This window comes from Notamacropus eugenii, chromosome 2, assembly GCF_028372415.1.
Source record: "Notamacropus eugenii isolate mMacEug1 chromosome 2, mMacEug1.pri_v2, whole genome shotgun sequence".
NCBI classification, from domain to species: Eukaryota; Metazoa; Chordata; class Mammalia; order Diprotodontia; family Macropodidae; genus Notamacropus; species Notamacropus eugenii.
In genome coordinates, this window is record NC_092873.1 from 426,331,746 (window position 1) to 426,352,992 (window position 21,247).

At 36.2% G+C, this 21,247-nt stretch overlaps 1 protein-coding gene across 4 annotated transcripts in view; it reads left to right on the forward strand.

Moving 5' to 3' along the window:
• INTS7 (integrator complex subunit 7) overlaps positions 1 to 21,247 on the forward strand; it is an 80,070-nt gene that overhangs the window by 32,419 nt on the left and 26,404 nt on the right. For all 4 annotated transcript variants that reach the window (XM_072647890.1, XM_072647887.1, XM_072647889.1 and 1 more), the window contains 7 exons: positions 153 to 250; positions 2,809 to 3,048; positions 5,848 to 5,985; positions 9,705 to 9,911; positions 13,996 to 14,190; positions 14,842 to 14,945; positions 16,313 to 16,381. In XM_072647890.1, the coding sequence (XP_072503991.1) occupies positions 153 to 250; positions 2,809 to 3,048; positions 5,848 to 5,985; positions 9,705 to 9,911; positions 13,996 to 14,190; positions 14,842 to 14,945; positions 16,313 to 16,381 (1,051 nt within the window). The remainder of the gene's footprint in view (positions 1 to 152; positions 251 to 2,808; positions 3,049 to 5,847; positions 5,986 to 9,704; positions 9,912 to 13,995; positions 14,191 to 14,841; positions 14,946 to 16,312; positions 16,382 to 21,247) is intronic.

Sequence of the window (21,247 nt, forward strand, 5' to 3'; positions counted from 1 at the left end):
TTCTCCCTGAAACTATTTCAGTCTTAATTACTATTTTTGTTATAGCCTTATGAATTTTAGGGACTTCTGTTTCTCAGGCTGTGTGTTCTCAGTGTACTTATAGTTTATTTTTAATATTTTATCACACCAGAATGTGCAATTTATTTCTTTAGAACTTTTGGCACTGGAACAGGATGCGGTCTTTGGCCTTGAATCTCTCCTGGTGCTTTGTAGTCAAGATGATAGTGCAGGTGCTCAAGCAACTTTAAAGGTAAAAAATTAACTTGCTTAGCATAATTGTTTGTATTAAATAAACAAAAAGCTTTATTTTAATCTTCACTTTAAAACCTAGTCTAATACATTTTTACATTAAAGTAAGACATCACAAAAGATGCACAAAATAAAAATTTAAGCTAATTTTTTTTTCACCATGGAGAATTAAACATGTTTACATGGCACAGTTTTGAAAACTGTATAAAGCAGATGAAGTTGACAGTCTCTTCTGATTTGAAGTTTATAATCTAAAATATACAACATTGATGGTAAAACTAAAGATATAAGGCATATAAACTATATATTTTACCAAGAGCTGAGGGAATAATACATTTAGTCACATGAACATAAATATCTGTTGTATATGAAGTTTCATGGTGCTGATTTTGATACTGTAGTGCTAATGACCAGTTAGGAAAAGCTGCTTAGAGACCTTAATTGGCAAAATGGCAAGTCAGTTTTCTGCACCCTTCAGCAACCAAAAAACCTCAGAAAAAAGGAACTATGCACTAGATATAGAGTACCTAAAGCTGAATCCACAAGATAAGACAGAAATATCGCATAAGATACTTAATTAAAAAAACCCTCATGCTTCAAACTTCAAAGGACTGGATGGTTAAATTTCACAATTTCAGTAACAACAAATTTGCAGTTAGCTAGGAGAAAAATACTTAAATATGAAGAGAAACCAATTTGAATAATCCAAGATTACTTCATAGTAACAAGAAATAGGAGAAATAGTGTGTGTGTGTATGTTTTTTTAAAGCAGTCCGAACGACATTCTGAATATTTTAATCTAAGCAGCACTGATTAAAAAAAGGTAAGACCTTTCCTGAGGAGAAGCATTTAAGGCATTTTTTGAAAACAAAACAAAAAGTTGAGTAGATTATTCTTCTTGCAAACAACAGAAACACAGGAAAGGTAAATAAATACAGTTATAAGGAAAAACTCAATCAATTCTTAAGTGTATAGGCTATCATTCGAAAATAAATTGAACTAAGGAGAATAGAAGAAAGAACAAAGAGAATGGCAAATCAGAAAAGGAGGAAGAGAATTAGAAGTACTCTCTTTACATCCTATAACTGAATTAGTATCTTTTTTGGAAAGTAATAATAGATTGGAAAGTTGTATGTATGGTGATGGAATAGTTAAGTAGCAAAGTAAGCTGGTGATATACACTCACCAAGCCCTCATGTGAATCAATGAAGGAGTGATTCCTCAGTATCTTTAACAAGAGTGAGGGCTGTGGGAAAATGACATAGAGTCAGCATCAGGCAAGGCCGGGGATAGAAGAGTGAGGGGAGAATTTCAGCCTGTAATAGTGGGAAATTAAAGAAATAAATGGCTCTAACGAACATTGCCTTGTGGGGAAGGGAGTATATGTCTATGCTAAGAGACAGGTACTTTTTAATGCATTTCACCTGCAGGGAATTTGCACATTAGAAGACCATCTTTTCTGAGAAAAGAGTTTACAATTTACAGGCACATGATGTTACCCCAGTAAAATGGATGTCAGAGTACCCAAGGGTAACCAATCCAGAAGTATAAGGAAAAATTAAGAACCAGAGATAGGATAGCCTTCACTTAGGAGTGAAGAACGAACTATAAGAGCAGAAGATAAGTTGAGGCTCATGTCTTGGGCCATAGTGACTCCTACAGCATATCTCTACTTCTATCCAGCATTGCTTCTTTCAACATTGTTATTTCCAAGAGTGGAAACTTAACTGTAGTTATGAGCAAGAAAGACCAGTTGGCAGGCCATAAACAAGATGCTTAAACCATCCTTATACCTTGGTTTACTCATCTACTGTATGAGGATAATTGGAATAATTGCTGAGGGTATACTTAGATTATAGTTTCACATCACTCAAAAGGGTCATTTAGATCATTTGATCCAACCTACTCATTTTACAGAAAAGTGAGGGTCATCCCTCATCCTGAGGTTCAAGTGATAATATATCCCAGGTTAGTGATATCCTCCATTTCTGAAATTTTTTGTTTCTAGAAGATCAAGGATTTTGCTAAGAGCCACTAAGCTTTTAGAATATAATGGCACTTCCAGGAAAAGGAAGGAACCTTTTTTCTTACTCTGTGGAGGGCAAGAGAAGTGTCTTAAGATAATGCACTACAGGTTTTTATTCCATATAGTTTGGTATAGATGGCCACTGAGGTCCTGTCCCACACTCCAGTTTCTCTGATTCTGTGAATGAAGGCCCAGAGATAATGACATTTAGATTTGGCCATGAAATATTTTTGCCTCCTAATTTTCCAGTAGCTTCTCAGGCTTAGTTCCAGGTATATCAACAAGGCATTGACTTTACTTTGTTATTTAATTTAGTTTTAAACATGATGTAGTTGGAAAATCTTATTATAGGATTATATTTATTCAATACGTGAAGTATTTATAAAAGAAAATTATATTCTGTCCTCAGGAAGTTAGCCCACCATATTGCTAATAATCAATGCACATGATTCTTTTGCATTAAAAATGAATTTAGGCACTAGAAAATGAGAATTGTCTAAGCTCTAGCTTTTTTTTTTTTTTTTGATACACAGATTGCTTTAACTTGTATGGTGAAGCTAGCCAAGTGCCGTCCTCATCTCAGCCAGTCAGTGGTTGAGTCTCTGCTGACTCAGTTGCACAGTGCTCAGGATGCATCCAGAATTCTCATGTGCCACTGTTTGGCGTCCATCGCCATGCAGCTGCCAGTGTTGGGTGACGGAATGCTTGGAGACTTAATGGAGCTCTACAAAGTGATTGGGCGTTCTGCTACAGATAAGCAACAGGAGCTTTTGGTAGGAACCACTTCTTTGGATGCACTGTTGATGAATAGGACTCGGTGCAGCTGTATCTGTTTTGAGAACTTTTAAGCTAATACACAACTTAAGTGAAGCTGACAAGTTAATAATAATCAAGCTGATACTTACATTGCATTTTAAGGTTTTGCAAAATACTTTACAGATATTAGAGTCATTAAACATTTATTTAGTATCTGCTGTGTGCCAGACACCCTGATAAGTACTGGGGAGACAACAAAGAGGGGAAGGAAGTGCCTGCCCTCAAGGCGCTCACAGTATTACAATTGTCAAACATATTGGATGGAGAGTCAGAGGATGTGGATTCATATCTCACCTGTGTGACTTTGGGCAAATACCTTCATCCCTTTCCATTCCCTATCATGCCTTCGTTTCCTTACATGTAAAATGAAGGGATTGAACTAGGTCCCTTCCAACTCTAACTATGCTACTATTCTGTTTTGATACTTATACCAACCCTTTGAAGTAAATACCTCATAGTACTTGACCTAATATTTTATTAAAGCAAATGGTAAAGAATCAGGGATTACATATGTAAAAGTAGGACTACTTTACAGAGAACTGACTTCAGAGCTGTAATTAGAAACATGTTTGACTAATATTGGACATTGAACATCATTTGAGTTAGGTAATCAGTCATGATCTAGAAAGTCCTTTTTAGTTTCAGACACATTAAGCTACTTCTTAAACTACCTTTTTTTCCTAAGAACCTTCAGAGGAATGGAAGGGAACAGCATTTATTGATTGCCTGCTATGTACTGAGCATTATACTGAGTGCTTTACAAGTATCTCATTTGATTCTCACAACAATCCTGTGAGGTAGGTGCTGTCATTATCCCTGTTTTGCAGAACAGTTTTTCAGCTAATTGCTAATGTTTAACTCTTGCTGATGTCTCAGCTAAATTCCAATTGATAAAGAACCCCACTTTTTTCTACGTGTAACAAGTAAATTATGAATTAAATACCATTTTTATTTCAAAGCAATGGGTTAAAACATCCACCAGTTAATAAATTAACAGGTATTTATTAAGCATGCATGTACCAGGTGCCAGGATGAGCAACAGGCAAACAAAACAGTCCCTACTCACAAGGAACTTATATTCTAATGGAGACAACAGACATTTATAGGTGTATATAACATAAATATAAACAAATCTAAATATGAAGTTCTTTTAAATCTTCATAATTACAAATAAATAGGAAAAGAATACAAGGTAGTTTGAGAGTGAGGGCAGTGTCAAAGGTGTCCCTTAGATGCATCTTGAAGGAAGGGGGATTCAGTAAGATGGAGATGAGGAGGGAATGTATTCCAGATGTGTGGAACATGAACACCCAAAGATGGCAGATGGAGTGTCCTGTGTGAAGAACAGAAAAGACCATTTTGCTTGGAGTATAGGGTGTAGGAGAGAGAATAATTGTTCAATGAGAATATACTACAGCTACTACAATCTAGATTGGGGGAAATTTTAAATCTGAATCTTAGAGGAAAAGATGTGTGTTCATCCTTCGTTGCCAAGGAAGACCATGCCATCACAGAAATGATGACATGACTTGTACTTGACTTTGTTTTGAGTGAGGGAGGGCTGTGCAGGTCACCAGCCTCACTTCTCCTCCAGAGCCATCTGAATCCAGTGACCAGATATTCATCAAGATGACTGGAGATGATCCAGGATGAAGCAATTGGGGTTAAGTGACTTGCCCAAGGTCACACAGCTAGTGAGTGTCAAGTGTCTGAGGTGAGATTTGCACTCAGGTCTCCTGAGTCTTGCACTGGTGCTCTATCCATTGCACTACCTAGCTGCCCCTATATATATAAATTAATTGAACACATGAGAAATGCTGGTAGAAACAGCTGACTTAGAGAAAATTTACATGACCAAAAAAATTCTATATTTCATCCACAAGAGGGCACTGCATATTGGCACTCCATTTAGTAGTGCCTTTTAGTAACAAAGTTTTAGTAGGAAAACAAATACCAGTTAAGCCAGTCTTGTGTGAATGCATCAGTATTGTAGTTGGTCTGAGATAACTAGCCAAGCCCATTTCTAATTGAAATGTTTTCATCTTGCAGAGAGCCAATGTTCCTCAACATTTCAGGAACTTGTTATTTGGTCTGACCTCAATAAGGTTTATGCTGGAATTGGCTGCTAGTATAACTAAATGAACCTTTCAAATTACAGGCTATGAGTGGGGGCGCTATTTGTTAGTTTTCCTTGCTTAAGTAGTTTGGATTTTTTAGCTGTTATGATTCTCATGAAAACGGTTTATGTCTCAGAAGCAAACTGCCTTCCTTGGTATTACTTTTGATTATAGAATTACAGTATGTTCAAACATTATTGATACTCCTGTCTCTGTTAAAGTCTTAGGCCACTGCTACATCCATGGCATGGAGCTGAATGGATCCAAAGTTCTCACAAGTTCTTCCAGTTTATAACATGCCTAAATGCCCAAATGCCCTTTCTGGTTTGACCAAGCTTGAGTAAAGGCATAGTGATGTGCTATTATTTGTGATATCCTAGCTAAATTTGAAGAGGCTTGTTACCACCTTTGTTTCAACCACAGCATCTTAGGAAGATTGCCTACTAAGGAATAGAGGAGTTACAATCTATTAGTCAAGTATATATGGATCCTTGAAGTATTGATGAAAATGTCATACTAAAATGAGAAAGGGAGGAGGAACATTTAGGAATACAAGATAATCTAACAATTTAAGGGAATATCATGGAATATCTGTGCCATTATGTGGATAATTATATTAACTTTTTTCTTTGACATTAGGTTTCTTTGGCTACTGTGATTTTTGTAGCCAGTCAGAAAACATTATCTGCTGAAGTTAAAACTGTTATTAAACAACAACTTGAGAACGTCTCTAATGGTTGGACAGCATACCGAATTGCCAGACAGGCATCTAGAATGGTAGGTACCAACCTTCCAAATCTCCTGTGTTTAGAGAAACGAGATGAAGCAACCCTCAGAATGAGGGATTACCAACCACACTTATTATTTAGGATGAAAATATGCATTCCAATGCTTGGGTGAAGAATTTGGATGATGCGGGAAATTTTATTTTAAACTCTTTTTTGTTAATAAAATGTATATAATATTGTTCTATATAGCACAAGTTATTGGAAGCTTCTGCAAGAGTCCTAAAAAATTTCTGTCTGGATAACTATATCTTGTAGCATGATATCTGTTTATTATCACATCATCATCACTTTCATCACATCACATCATACTTTCCATAAACCCCACCTCTTCCTTTTCCTGTACTCAAAAGAATTCATGAATCTCTTCATTTAAGAAATAAATTTCTGTGTATCTACTTTTCTCAGTAATTAGCAGAACTTTCACGTGTCCTTTCTAAAGTGCAGAAAACAAGGAAAGGTTTTCTGTTCTGTTTTTAAGGGGATATAGGACATCAACATCTCAGGAATCTTTGTGATGAAGGTCTTGCAGTAATGAAGTTTGAGAAATACTTAAAAGAAAGTTTGAGACCATTGAAACACAAATTATTCATCTATCTTTTTCTTTTCATAAAAGATTCCAGAGTCTTTAGACAATTGTTTTCCAAAATAGCAGATCAAAAAAAGACATATGCTCATAGAGAAGTATAATGGTAGAGTGGGCAGAGGATTTACTTTGGAGTCAGGAGAACCTAGATTCATGTCTTACCTCTGAAACGTACTAGCTGTGAGACCTGGTGAAGGAGTTTCTACCTAGGGACTTCCTTACAGAAATGAAATCATAGTTCCCCACTATCTCCTCCTTTCACCCAGAATAAATGTGTTTTTCCAGACTGGTGAGAAAAAGGTACTGTTGATTTTCATAGTCACACCTAAATGACTAGCCTTCAGTTTATTTTTTCAAACAAATTTTTGTTGATTTCTTTTGTTTTTACATTTTTAATATTCCTCCTACTATGCCCCCTTCCTTCTCTCCAAAGAGCCATCCCATATGCAAATAACCAATCAATAAATCTTAGAAGTCTTAAATTATATGAAATGTGCCACACCTGTGAACCTCTCACCTCTGCAAGGAGTTGGATTGAGGTGTCTTCTTGTGTCTCTTCTTTGGAACCATGTCTGTATTTTATAATTTTGCCTTATTAAGTTTTTGTGTGTGTGGTGATTGTTCTTTCTGCTTTATATTTGTGTAGTCGTTGTTTATATTGTTTTCTTGGCTCAGCTTACTTTACTCTCTTATCAGTTCATCTAAGTTGTTCTATGTTGTATATTCATCCTTTCTTCCAATGAGATATTTCACATTATCTTGTTTTTTTCATTCTTTTGGTTTTGTTTTGTTTCTTGATTTTTCAGTCATTAGCTTCCATTTGCTCCATTCTAATTTTTAAGGGATTAGTTTCTTCAGTGAACTTTTGAACCTCCTTTTCCATTTGGCCAATTCTACTTTTTAAGGCAGTCTTCTCCTCCTTGGCTTTTTGGACCTCTTTTACCATTTGGCCTAGTTTGTTTTGTAAGGTGTTATTTTCTTCAGTGTGTTTCTTCTGAGTGTGTGTTTTGATCTTCCTTGTCACCTTTTTTTCTGTTGTTTACTCATTTTCTAAACCTATTACTTTTAACTCTTTGTTAAAGTAGAGTTCTGCTTCCAGGGTGATGGGCGCACTGTCCCAAGCTTCAGGGGTTTTATGCAGCTGTTTTCAGAGATACTTCTAGGGATCTGTAAGTTTTCATATCTTCCAAGATGGTACTAAGGAAACGTGTTCACTACTCTTCTAGTCTGTGTGCTCTGGTGTGTGAGCAGTCACAAATACTATGGAACTGTGAGGAAAGTCCTGTCCCATCTTCCCCCTCTCCGCCCTCCACCCTCACCCTGCCCTGCACTGTGGCAGCAAGCTCCTTCTCACCCCAGGATTGCAAACCTGATCCAACTATGGACAAAATAACAGAGTCCTGTCTCAGTGCTAGCAAAAAAACCTGTAATTCTTTCTGACCAGCTGTTTGACCCCCTTACTGTCTGTGGGATGAAATCTCCCCAAGTAGCCACTGCCACTGATGATTCAGTCCCTTCCAAAGCCTGCTCCTGGTTTTCTGTGGCCAGGGCTTTGCTGGTGCAGCTTGCTCTGGACTGTGCTCCACTCTCACCCAGATGCAGTAGGCCTTTCCTGCTGACCTTCTAAGTTGTCTTCAGCATCTGTGGACTAGGAGGTCTGAAAACCACCACTGTTGCCACTGATTTAGTCACCCTGAGACCTGCTCCTAGTTTGATGGGGCCTGGTCTGAGGTGGCTTGGCCTGTGCTCCTCGCTCACCCTGGTGCAACAGACTTTCCTGCCAACCTTCCAAGTGGTCTTGGGCTGGAAATTTGTTTAACTCTGTCTTTTTGTGGGTTCTCCTACCCTAGAATTCGTTTAGAGTCATTTCTTAAAGGTTTTTGGAGGGGTTTAGGGGAAAACTCAGGAGAGGCCCTGTCTTTACTCTGCCATCTTCACTCCACCCCTTATATTCTTCCTTTCTTACAACATATTAATATTCCATTGCATTCGTATGCTACATTTTGTTTAGTCATTTTCCAGTTGATAACTATTTTGTGGTAGCAAAAAGTGCTGCTATAAATATTTTTGATGTACATGAGACTTTGTTCTTATCAGTGACCTCTTTAGGGTATAAGCCTCATATTGAAATTCTTGGGACAAAGGGAATGAATTTTATTTTCATAATTCCAATTTATGCTTTCCAAAGTGATTGTGCTGCTTCACAGCTCCACCTGTAATATACCACTGTATCTATCTTCTCACAGCCCCTGCAACACTGACTTTTCCAAATATCTCTGGTCATTTTTGTCAGTTTGCTGGTTATGAGGTGAAACTTAAGGGATATTTTAATTTGCATTTCTCTTATTGTTAGTGGTGTAGAGTATTCCTTTCTAGAGTTGCTAATAGTTTGCAGTTCTTTCAGTAACTTTTTATCCTTTCATCATTTATCTATTCGAGAATGTCTTTTGGTCACATATACACACACATATGTATGGGGTCTGTATAGTAAATGTATATATGCATGTATGTACGTATATCTTCATTATATATATAATATATTAAGCCCTTATTTGAGCAATTTGATACAAAGATCCTTTTCACATTCAGTTACTTTCTCTTGTCCTACATGCATTAATTTCATCTGTGGGAAAAGCTTTTCAGTTTCATGCAATCAGAACTATATATTTTTATCTTTCACAATTACCTCTATCCTTTGGTTAAGAACACATCTCCTTCTCATAGCTATGAAATGTATGTGTTATATTTCCCTTCTGATTTTTTTTTCAATGTCCATTTGAATTTATTGTAGAATATGGCACAAGATGTTGGTCTAAACCTAATTTATGTCAGAGTACTTTTTAAATTTCCCCAGCAGCTTTTATGTAACGGAGTTCTTTTCTAAGTAAATTTGTAGACCTCAATTTATAATTATTTTGTTTCTTTTGGCTTTGGTTCTAAATTTGTGTTATGTTAGAGTAACTTGGTATGTTTATCCTAAAGAAATATTTTGGCTGAGTCTCAAAGTATATAGAATATGAAAAATGCTTATTGAAACTTATCCAAGAGTGGGGTTTTCCTTTTTGCTGCAGCATCACCTATTTCTAGTATAAGAAGGTCACTTGCCTCTTTTTGTCCTTTCTTAGGGTAATCATGACATGGCCAGAGAACTTTATCAAAGTCTGCTGACTCAGGTAGCCTCAGAACATTTCTACTTTTGGCTGAACAGTTTGAAGGAATTCTCCCATGCAGAGCAGTGTCTCACAGGTTTGCAAGAAGAGGATTATAGTTCAGCACTTTCCTGTATTGCTGAATCTTTAAAATTCTACCATAAAGGGATAGCATCCTTAACAGTAAGTCTATTTTGCTATAATGATGATGATGAAATAGACATTTTTCTAAGTCATCTTTTAACTGCCTCTTTTAAAAGCTTGGTTTAGTAAAATTTTAACTTCTTGGACATGATTCAAAAGGGGGATTTGTTATTTATCACCCCCTACTCATTTAGATTGCTATTTGGTAGGTTATTGATGGTGAATTGCCTTTTTTAAAGCATGCACAGGAAACCAGAGTTTAGTTATTTTAAGAGCAAATCCCTTACAGCAGGAAGAATGCCAGATATGTGTAGAAAGTATGAATGGAATAAAGGTAAGAATCCTTCCTCTCTACTTTCTGCTACGCAACACTTTGCCTAAGTCATCAACACAGTTATTAACATCAAATCCCATTGGTTAAGCATCTGCTAACACATGGCATCCTGTTGCAAAGGGCAAAGTATTTCTTAAAAAATACTGGAAAAAGCCCTCCTGATTATCTTTTCTTATAGTTAATGAAGAAAGGGCCAAGTAAAATTAATAACTAGAAATTTCATTTCATGTAAAATCTTAGAATTAAAAGAGACCTTTGAGGTCATATAGCCTAACTTTATGTCCAGTTCTGGTAACCTCTCTACAAAATTCTTGAAAAGAATTTCAATATGGGTCTGAACAGTGATTAAACATTTATCAAGTGCCTACAATGTGCTTGGCACTATGCTAAACACTGGTAGTGCAAAGAAAGGCAAAATTTCCTGCCCTCAAGGAGCTTACAGTCTTACAGGCTAGTCAATATGGATACAACTGTATATATAAACAAGCTGTATTCAGGATAGATGGAAAGTAATCAACAGAGGGAAGGCACTAGAAATAAGGGTCTTGGGAAAGGCTTCCTGTAAAAGGTGGAATTTTACCTGGGACTTGAGGAAGAAAATTCCATATGTTGGGGACAGCCTGGAGTTCACTGTCTTGCAGAGCAGCCCTTCCCATTTTTTAAATGAATTTTTAGCTGCTTTTCTTTATGTTGAACTAGAAAACTTTGTTCTTCTAGTTCACACTTACTGGTTCTAGTTCTCTTCTCTTAGTAAAGACTGTTTCCAGCGTAATAGCCAATCAGATGGTTGAAGAGACAGAGAGAGGAGAAGTGGGGGTAAGTTGGCGTAAGAATGCGATTTACAGGGAAGATGGAAGGTAATCTTAAGAAACACAGTATCAGTGGAAAAGACTGGCAAAGGCCCCTTATGGAAGGGAAGATTTGAGCTGAGACTTAAATCAGGGAAATCAGGAGGTGGAGGTGAAAAGGAAGAGCATTCTAGGCCTGGAGGACAGTCAGTCATTGACAAGGTGCAGTCAGGAGATGGAGTTTTGTGAGTAAAGAATAGTAAGAAGGCCAGGAGAGAGTACTTAGCATTTGTGACCTTTGTGCCTAGAAGCTCTGACAGATGAACCCTTACATAATGCAAAAGGGAAGAACATGTTTTCTCTTCCAGGCCATGCTTAGACCAAGACTTTTGAAGTCTGATTTTCACTGATTGGTTTGAAGACAGGAATATGGTATCTCTTTTAAAGGTTAGCTCTATGGGTGATGTTTATAAAACTTATTTAGTCATTCATTTATTTCTTTTGAATGGCCAGAATTATAACTTAACCAGTCTAATCTGGCTGGATAGTCTGAAAACAGATTATGACTCAGATAATGACAGTAAAAAATCCTTCTTTCTCAGTAAAGAGAACTATTAGTTCAGGGCAAGCAGAACTACAACAGTAGTGTGTAATTTATGTAGAGCAGAAAATTTCTTAATTGTTTTATATAATGACACTGGATACTTTGAAGTAGAGTAACAATACAGTGAGGCAATTATGAGTTGAAATTTTTGTTGATGCCTTTTTGATCTGCTTAAAAATTTTTTACTAAAAATTCATTTATAAAAATTTGAAATTAGTATGTTTGTTTTGTTTTGTAAAATTCATATTTGTGAAAGCTTCCTACCTCTTATTTGAGGGAAAAAATAAATCTAAAGGAGCCTAATAATAATAGCTGACATTTATTAGCATTAAAAATTTGCACAATTCTCTATAAACATCTCATTTGATTGACTAGAGCATGGCCCTGTTTGCTTATCTCCCAATTAATGAATGATCCATCCATGTCCTTATTAGCACATCTGTGAGAAAGTGACTGGTTTTTAGCTGTTCCTGCCAAACCAGTTGGAGTTTGCAAGTTTTCAGGAGCAGGGGGCTTTTGTGAACTCTGGGTATTTAATTACCCAATACTTGGAAAACATTCTTAGAAATATGTTTACATTGGTAAAGCAGCTTATTGGCTGTTTTCACCTAATAATAATTTGGACCTATGTAGACAGAAGTGACTCCTTTTTAAGGCAAACAGAGGTTAAGTGACTTGCCCAGGGTCACACAGCTAGTAAATGTCTGAGGCTAGATTTGAATTCAGGTCTTCCTTACTCCAGGCCCAGCACTCTATCCACTGAGCTACCCAGCTGCGTGTAAGAGCACAGTACAGTGCTATTTATTTATTTATTCCTTACTTTGATCTGGATGTTACAATTACATAACTCAAGATTGTATACACACACCCCCTTTTTTTTTTTTTGCCACTTTTGGCTCATACTGAGTTTTATAATCTAAGTTCCTCAGGTATTTTTTATACAAGCTGCTTTCACACTTTACATTTTTATCCCTGTTAACTTTCATTTTACTAATTTCAACTATATAACTGAAACTTGTTTCTAGGTAATTTTGAATCCTAGTTCTGTCATCCGTTGAAGATTATAGTTGTACCTAAACCCATGCAGCATTATAATCTAGATTAAGTAAAAGTTTTCATCAAGGATCTCTGTTATCTTAAGAGTACCTATGCAAGGATCCATTCTTAGATTATGTGGGCCCATTTGATTAAAGACCATATTTATTCAGTGAGATCCTGCATTTGGAATCCTGGTATTGCCTTTAGTAATATTTCTTGCAGAGCCTAGCACAGTGTCTTTTACATGATAAGCACTTAGTAAATACTTGTTGAATTGATTTAAGTTGCCAGAGGATGAGACTAGCTGTCTAAGGAGAGCAACTTGTGAAAGTTGTAGACTAAGCTTCACAATTTTTAATCTATTGTACTTTGCTTAATGGACATTTCTGGGGCCCTGAAGTTACATGTTGGATCCTACTGCAAAAAGAATATTGTTTATTTGTATTTATAGGATACTACATAAGTAACATCCCCAGAGGATTTTAAGCCATTCCTACTAGGGAGAAAAATGAGTCACTGAAGTATTTCATGTACTTACTAGTGGTTTTAATTAACTTTGAACATAGGTCAAATCAATAAATATTTGTTTGTTTGCCATATGCATGACACTGTTCTAAGCCAGATTATAATTAAATGTAATCCATTTTTAATTCCTCCTGCCCCATTCTGCAAAGTCACTCACCTTAGGAAATCCATCTCTTTGGTCCTGCTCTCCTTAGCCTATTATGCTCAGATGTTGCTGTTCTCCTGTTATTTCTCCAGACACACACACCAGCTTTTAAGCCTAACTGTTCCAAATTTTATTCTTCTTTAGTTTTTGGATCTTCTCAAGTATCTACTAGCTAGTTTGGTAAATGAGTGCAGTTTAGTGGTAGAAGATCATGATCTTCTGTTGGTGATTGTACATGGTAATATTTACAGTCATGTAACATGTAATGGCACACTCTTCCTCTTTACTTTTAATATTTCCTACCATTACTGGCTCTAGTGAGAGATGACCAGTTGGTAAGGTAAATAAGTGTTTTAATATCTACAAACTCTGGTAGCATACCTCAAATCATACAGATTACTGCCTATTCTGCCTATGCATCATACCTAATCCTGAATGTAGGGCAGCTCACCATTTTGTTCATATTTTTTAAAATGATGATGTCTCAGAGCCCAGCTTTCCTTTTTTATATTAGGTAATTTCCCTTATAAACCTCAGCATTCATCCATCTGCACAAAAATTCTGTTGTCTTGGTTTGGATTATGCATAATATTAGTATTATTATCAAATGAACTGTAACAGTTACTTGACCTTGAATCATCTTACTATCATTTTTACTTCATGCCTTAAAACTTAATTTATTTTTCTAGGCTGCCAGCACACCACTGAATCCTTTAAGTTTTCAATGTGAGTTTGTAAAACTCAGAATTGACCTTCTGCAGGCCTTTTCTCAACTTTTCTGCACCTGTAATAGTCTAAAGACAAGTCCTCCACCTGCTATTGCCACAACCATAGCCATGACCTTGGGGAATGACCTTCAGCGATGTGGCCGCATCTCCAATCAGGCATGTCTCAACTCTGTTCTTGAATAGGTTTACTTTTTAGTGTTTTTTGAGGTTTTTTGTAAGGTGAAAATTTTTAAAGTTTGTCAGTTAATAATGGTTTGGATTCCATAAATAAGTATACAATGTTATTAAATAATCTTGCTAAAAATTGGCTGGTATGTTATTTTCCATTTGGCTCTTAGCAAATTTTTTTTATTTCAGATTTTCACAAAGGGAAATACTTTCATGTGAAAAAGCAGACCTGCATGGGTTTTATGGATTTTATTCTACCAAGATCATAAAGCATTAGCTTCTTAGTGGAGAAAAGTATTTGTTTTCACTTAATGGATGTGGAGGTTTAATTTAGGGAGATATTTTCATTTGTAAAATAGCCAGAAAAAGAAATGTTTTACATCATATGTACTTATTTTTATATGCAGGTTATTATACTTCTGAATATTTATGCCAAATTCATCTTTTTGTGTTTCTTAGAAATGATTAGTTAACATTCTGCTTTAAAACTTTCTAAAATTAAATGATCTAAGAATTAAACATTCACCAGAATATTCATGAATTTAATTAGTTGGAGACAGATTTTATTTCTTTTGGCTTTCTTGTTTACATAACAACTTAAAATTTTTTTGTGATCATTGCATTTTTCTTTTTTTGTAGATGAAACAGTCTATGGAAGAATTCCGAAGCCTAGCTTCCCGTTATGAGGATCTTTATCAGGCATCTTTTGATGCAGACTCAGCAACCTTGAGGAACATTGAGTTGTATCCTGTGGGCCCAAAATTTATTGTACTTTTTAAATATTCTTTTAAGTGCGAAGTGTTATTTAGTAATATTTATTTGACAACACATGTAGCCCATTAAAATGAACTTAGCAAATAATGCAGTCTTTAAAAACTAGCATGAGATGTTCATATTTACCATATCATTTTTAAAATAATAGGTATTAACTATGTTCTGCCTTGGAAACATGTAACAATTTGTTCTCTTCTTAAGGATCTCTAGAGAAAGGAGGCACAATTCTAAATATCTGGCTTACTGATGGTGGTCAGTTATGTCCCTTAAACTCCAAAAGGATAGTATATTTTTCTTCTAGAAAGCCATTATTGTGTCTCTACTGCTTTCTTTACTTCTTACTAAATAATTTTAGTTTATAAGATCATAGATTTAGCATTAGAAGGGACCTTAGAAGTCCAGAATTTCTTATTCTTTAAACCTTTAATCATCATTGTTTCCTGAAACTTTTGAGTTAACTCAAGTTGTAAAACATAGAAATGTATGATTAAACCAGGGATTCTTAAACCTGGGTCCACAGACTTGTAAGGGATGAATGTATAGATTTCAAGGAGTCTATGAATTTGGGAATGGAAAATTATATCTTTATTTTCACTAACTTATAACAGAAATTTAGTATTCCTTCCATTATTTTAAAATGTTATTATGAGAAAGGAGTCTGACATAATAAAGGTTAACCCCTGCTGTAGACTAAGAAGGATATATTAACTTCTATTTATTTTACCTGTATCTCTTAATAAGAAAAATAGCTCCCTAACCAGTTTTATCATACCAGAATGGTGATGTTGCTCCTGCTATCATTACTGAAACTTTTCAGTGTTATACTGCTTTTTCATATATCTAAGAGGGAAATGTGATATATTTGAAAAGAGTACTTGCATGAGATTTAGAAAACCTAGGCACTCAAGATTCAGTCGCTCAAATGCCTTATGACCTTAAACAAGTGATGTAATGTTTGAAACTTAGCTTCCTCATTGTAAAACTAGATGATGGGGTTGAATGATCATAATAATTTAGACTCATATGCTTCACATACACCAATACATTTGATTATCACAGCCCTATGAAATTATCTCCATTTTACAGATGAGGAAACCAAGGCTCAGAAGATAGTAAGCAGTTTCCCCAGGGTCAGTAAAACTCTTAAAGGGTGGCTCATGAGAAAAAAACTTAAATCCCAAATGATTACATTTCCTGCCACCTTAAAATTCTTATGATACTTATTTCATAATGAAATTATTTATTTTAATGTATTCCTTTATGAGTTGTTAACCTTCATTGGAAAGGAAAACCTCCAGTTTTGACAAAAAGAAAAAAATCCTTAATGTTACTCTAGACAGCAGCAGAGTTGTTTGCTGATCTCTCATGCAATAGAAGCCCTGATTTTGGATCCAGAGTCAGCAAGGTAAGTTTAACTGAAGTGTTGCTTTATTTCTGCCATATGGTAAAACTTTAACATAAAAAAATCAAGTTAAGTATGCTTTGATGGCTAGAGCCTGAAACTCTACATCCTTTGGCTTTCAAAATCAAAAGAAATTTGAATTCCTTTTTTGTTAAAGTTCTTCTTCCCCAAATAATTGGGACTTGAGAAACAATTTCTCTTTCTTGTATTTTATGATTTGAAATGTGCATTTAAAATTGAAGTTGCAAACTAAAATTTCTCAAAGACAGCATGAGCATCAACAGAGTAGTATCAACATTTCTCCCTCCAATATTGACTTTCCATCACTACTAAGGCTAAGAAAAGTTAAGTGACTTTCCCAAGGTCATACAACTAAAGTTATGTGACACTAGATTTGAATTCCAGGTCTTTCTGACTCCAGGTCTAGGGCTCTATCCACTTGACCATTAGATTGTGTCACATTGCTTATCTGCTCTTGCCTTATTCACTTAGACTAATTCTCTTTTAGTCACCCTAATTCTTATTGCCTTTATACAGTCACCTAATTCATGTTCTTATCTAAGCACAGTCTATTTTTACTTAGCTTCTGCCCTTCTTAATTTCAAACAGTTACTAAACTCACATCTCAATGACATAACCTTTCCCAGATACTAGTAAAGAATCATGTCTCCCATGTTCTCTGGTTCTTCAATTTCCAGACTCCTTCATTCTTCACATAAATATATCCTTGCAGTTGAATGATCATTTCTCATATCCTTTCCCTTCTCTCTACCTACTGTCTCACTTAAGGTCCTCATCACTTCTTACCTGAACTTTTGCAAAAATTCAAGTCCTTTCCCTTTCCAGTCTGTCATTTATACTGGTGCTAACAAGATTGTTTCTTCGAACTCAGAGCTAACCACATCATTTCCCTGCTTAAAAAGTTTCAGGATCCAATGCCAACTCTTACCGTTCCCATTTAAAGATGTTTGTGATATGGCTCCAGTGTGCCTTTCCAGACTAATATCAGTGCCTTTCACACTCTTTACCATCTCATCATACTTAATGTTGCTGTCCCTGTGCAAGACCTTCTGTCCCTTGGTTGTTCTTTTCACCTGGAAAGTGGTCCCCCATCTTTCCCTCTTAAAACCCTTGGTTTCCTGTAGAGCTCAGTGCAATCACCATGTCCTGATCTTCCCCAATATCTGGCTCTTTCCCTCTTAGAATTTCCTTGTATTTACTTTTGTGTCTACTTATATGCACTTAACTTTTCTTCGCTTCAGTTTCCACAGATAGAAAATGGGGGATAGATAACAGAGCCTACCTTGCAGGGTTGTTGTAAGGATCAGATGAGGTATTTGTGAAGCACTTAGCACAGTGCTTGGCACATAGTAAATGCCATATAAATACTTACTCTCTTTCCCTAGGGAGGATGAAGTTTGCCTAAAATCATGGTCTTTTTGGGAAGTAGCAGGGGTTGAAGGGAGCCTGGAGATTTCATAGAATCATAGATTTAGACCTAGAAAGCTCTTCTAAGATTTCAAGTACACCTCCCTACTCCCCTCTTCTTACAGCTCAGAAAATTGAGTTTCAGAGAAGTTGTAATGTGCCCAGGTTCTGGTGAAGTATTTGAACCCAGGTCTTCTTAACTCCATGTCCTACACTCTCTATACTTCACCACGGTGCATCTTTCATTAGTGTAGGGAACTCCACCTTAAACAATTCCCTCTACCAGTACATATCATTACCTGCTCTATAACTTAACCTTACCTGGAGCACTAAGCATCTAAGTGATTTGCCCAAGGTCACTATACGTGTCAGACAGGGATTGAATATAGGCTTTCTTGACTCCAAGGTTGTCTCTTTTTGGCTTCCACTCCATTGCTAAGTTAGGGGCAGCTAGGTGGCACGGTGGATAGATAAAGCAGTGGACTTGGAACCAGTACAACTCATCTTCCTGAGTTCAAATCTGATCTCAGACACTTAGTAGCTATGTGATCCTGGACAGATCACTTTACCCTGTTTGCTTAAGTTTCTTCATCTATAAAATGAGCTGGAGAAGGAAATGGCAAACCACTCCAGTATCTTTGCCAAGAAAACCCCAAATGGAGTCACACAGAGTTGGACACGACTGATGACTCAGTGGCAACAACTATCACAAAATTATTATTAGTACTGTCTTGAATTTCAAACATACAAATGCTAGTAACAAAATGACGACTTTAAATTTCAATGTCTGCTATGTAAATGAAAATAGAGTATTATGGGCCTACTGCAACTTACCTAATTATCACTGAGATTGTGGTATGTCAGATCCTTCAAACTTCCAAAACCTTATCTAGTTTTTTTAAGGAATTTAACCTACAAAATTCTTAACCCCCAGTTATAAAGAGATTTTTCTGTATTTTTAGAGGTATTTCCTGAGTGTTTCTGTATCTCAGTGATAAGCCTTAAGTATACAAAAGCAAAGACAAGTTATTTAAGTTTTCTTGGTACAGTACTGGGGCAAAATGGAAGTGTTTATCATGAAATGATGCTTATTAGTACAGTTCAGCTGAATTATTTGGCTTCTGTATTTTACATTAACAGACCCAACAACAAACTTTATATGTATTGTCCAAGGACCAGTTTATCTAAATTCAGAGAGACTAATAATCAGATTAGATAGATGAATTTTTTTTTAGCCACAATAAGTCTTTAAAAGAAACAACTGAGTCTTAATAGAGGGACTATAGTCTTCATTGGAGGAGTCTTCACAATAACTAAATCACAGATCCCTGAAGCATATTTTGAACCAGACATCTTGGGTTGAAATAAATAGTTTTCCTACTTATTGCCACTGTGACAGAGCAAGTCAGTTAAACCCTTTGGACTGTGAAAAGAATGAGTTGGACTAAGTGACTTCAGAAGTCCGTTGTGTCTATACTTCTGTGTTCGTATGAACCTGTCACAATTATACAGTGAGGATACTGCTATCTACTTCCTGCCTTGTGATTTTTTCAGTAATGTATCAGGAAAAACAACATATAATGAGTTTGTCATGAAAAAATAACCAGATTGAATAAAACTGGTATTTATTGAGACTGAACCTAAACTATTGTATCCCTTATTGTCCATCTTTTCCTACTCTTTATTTATCCTTATTAACCTTGTTTTGACTTCCATTGAGGGGAAGAAAGAAAATAGAAAACGTAACTTCTTTGGCAGTACCACAGAATGTTAGATCCCAAACTAATTTAGCTTAAGAACACTTAGATTTGAAGCATTATTAACTAAACTCCTAAAGGCAAAACTCTATACGCTATTCAGGGTGTGGGTACATTATCATTGACCAGATTTAGGACATAGAGAAGACCGGTCTTTTATCAAAGTAAACTGCAAGTATAATTGAGCTGCTGCTTCATTCTTTTTTGACAGGAAGAGGGTTAAACCATGTGTACAGATGGAAGTGGTCATCACTTGTCTCAAGCACGTTTTTCCCCTTTTGTACAGATCCTGGCCATTTAAAACAGGGCCAGGTGTTAGAGCCCAAATGGGGAAGCATCAAGTCCCATGCCTTAGCACAACCATACCCCTTAAGCCAGTTGAGGATAGATGCCTGACTGGCATTCACATTTTTGATCCCTTAGCTAATATGTCACAAACATGAAGGTGCCACACAACACAATTTGCTAAACCTTGACATAGGAAGAATTGCGAGGTACACTAGACCTGGTCCTTATTACCAAGGGACTCTTTGTCACTTGTCACATTGGTTTTGTGTTGGAGTTTTCCTAAAAAATCATGGTATAAATGAATAATCATTGTGTGTTTTCATGTACTCATTATGTGCAGAGTTGATGTGCAGCATTTATACATCTAAGCTAACATATTACCTATAGGTATTGTTTTCAAACACCCCCCTCTCTCTTTGAACCCATGTAGAGTGCGGGAATATGACTAGTAAGCTTTAAGATTATTTTGAAAAAAATTTGGGGGGTAGTTGTAGATTAAACTACATATTCCACAACTCCCAGGGCAAATTACTTGCTTCAGTCAGATTTGTCTGCTCAGCTGTCTTCCAAATTTGCGTACTATGCCAGATCTCCATTCTTGAACAAGAAGGTAGGTGGTAGTGGAATAGACAGCTGGACTTGAAGTCAGGAAGTCCTAAATGTTAAACCTGACTTCAGACACTTAACATCTGTGTGACCTTGGACACGTAATTTAACCTTTCTGCCTCAGTTTCTTCATCTGTATAATGGAGATGATAATAATAATACCTGCCTCCCAGGATAATTGTGAGGATAAAATAAGATAATACTTACAAAGCCTTTTTCAGATTTTAAAGTGCTGTCTAAATGCTACCTCTTGTTAGCTATTGTTATTTTGTTTGTTCATGGTGATAGGGACGGACAGATAAATCTGTTCCTTCTCATTCTTCCCACATACACAATCTTCCTCCTCACACCTATCCAAAGTATACTCCTTTCTTTAAAAGTAACATAGAACATGTATTAAATGCTTATTATGTGCCAGGCACTGTTCTAAATGCTGGGGGACACAAAAAAGAGCAAACCAGGCTGTTCTCATGGAGCTTACATTCTGATGGAAAAATGACAAAAATAAAAAGGACCTAGAAGGGATGTGCTTGGTTTGGCCTTCGATATCCAGGAAGCGAGGTCAAGCAAGATAGGGCCAAAGTTGGCTTCATCCTGCAATAGAAGGGAAATGGGGTTGATGGCCTTAGTGGAGTTTAGTGTAGATAGAATAGCTAGAGGTGCCTGGGAATTTAAAAAGTGTTTGGTTTGAATTCAAGTTAAGACTTGGTTTTGAATTTCATTTGTTCTTCTAGGTAACTCACTTCTTTTCTCTGAGCCTCATTTCCTTCATCTGTAAAATAAAAACAAT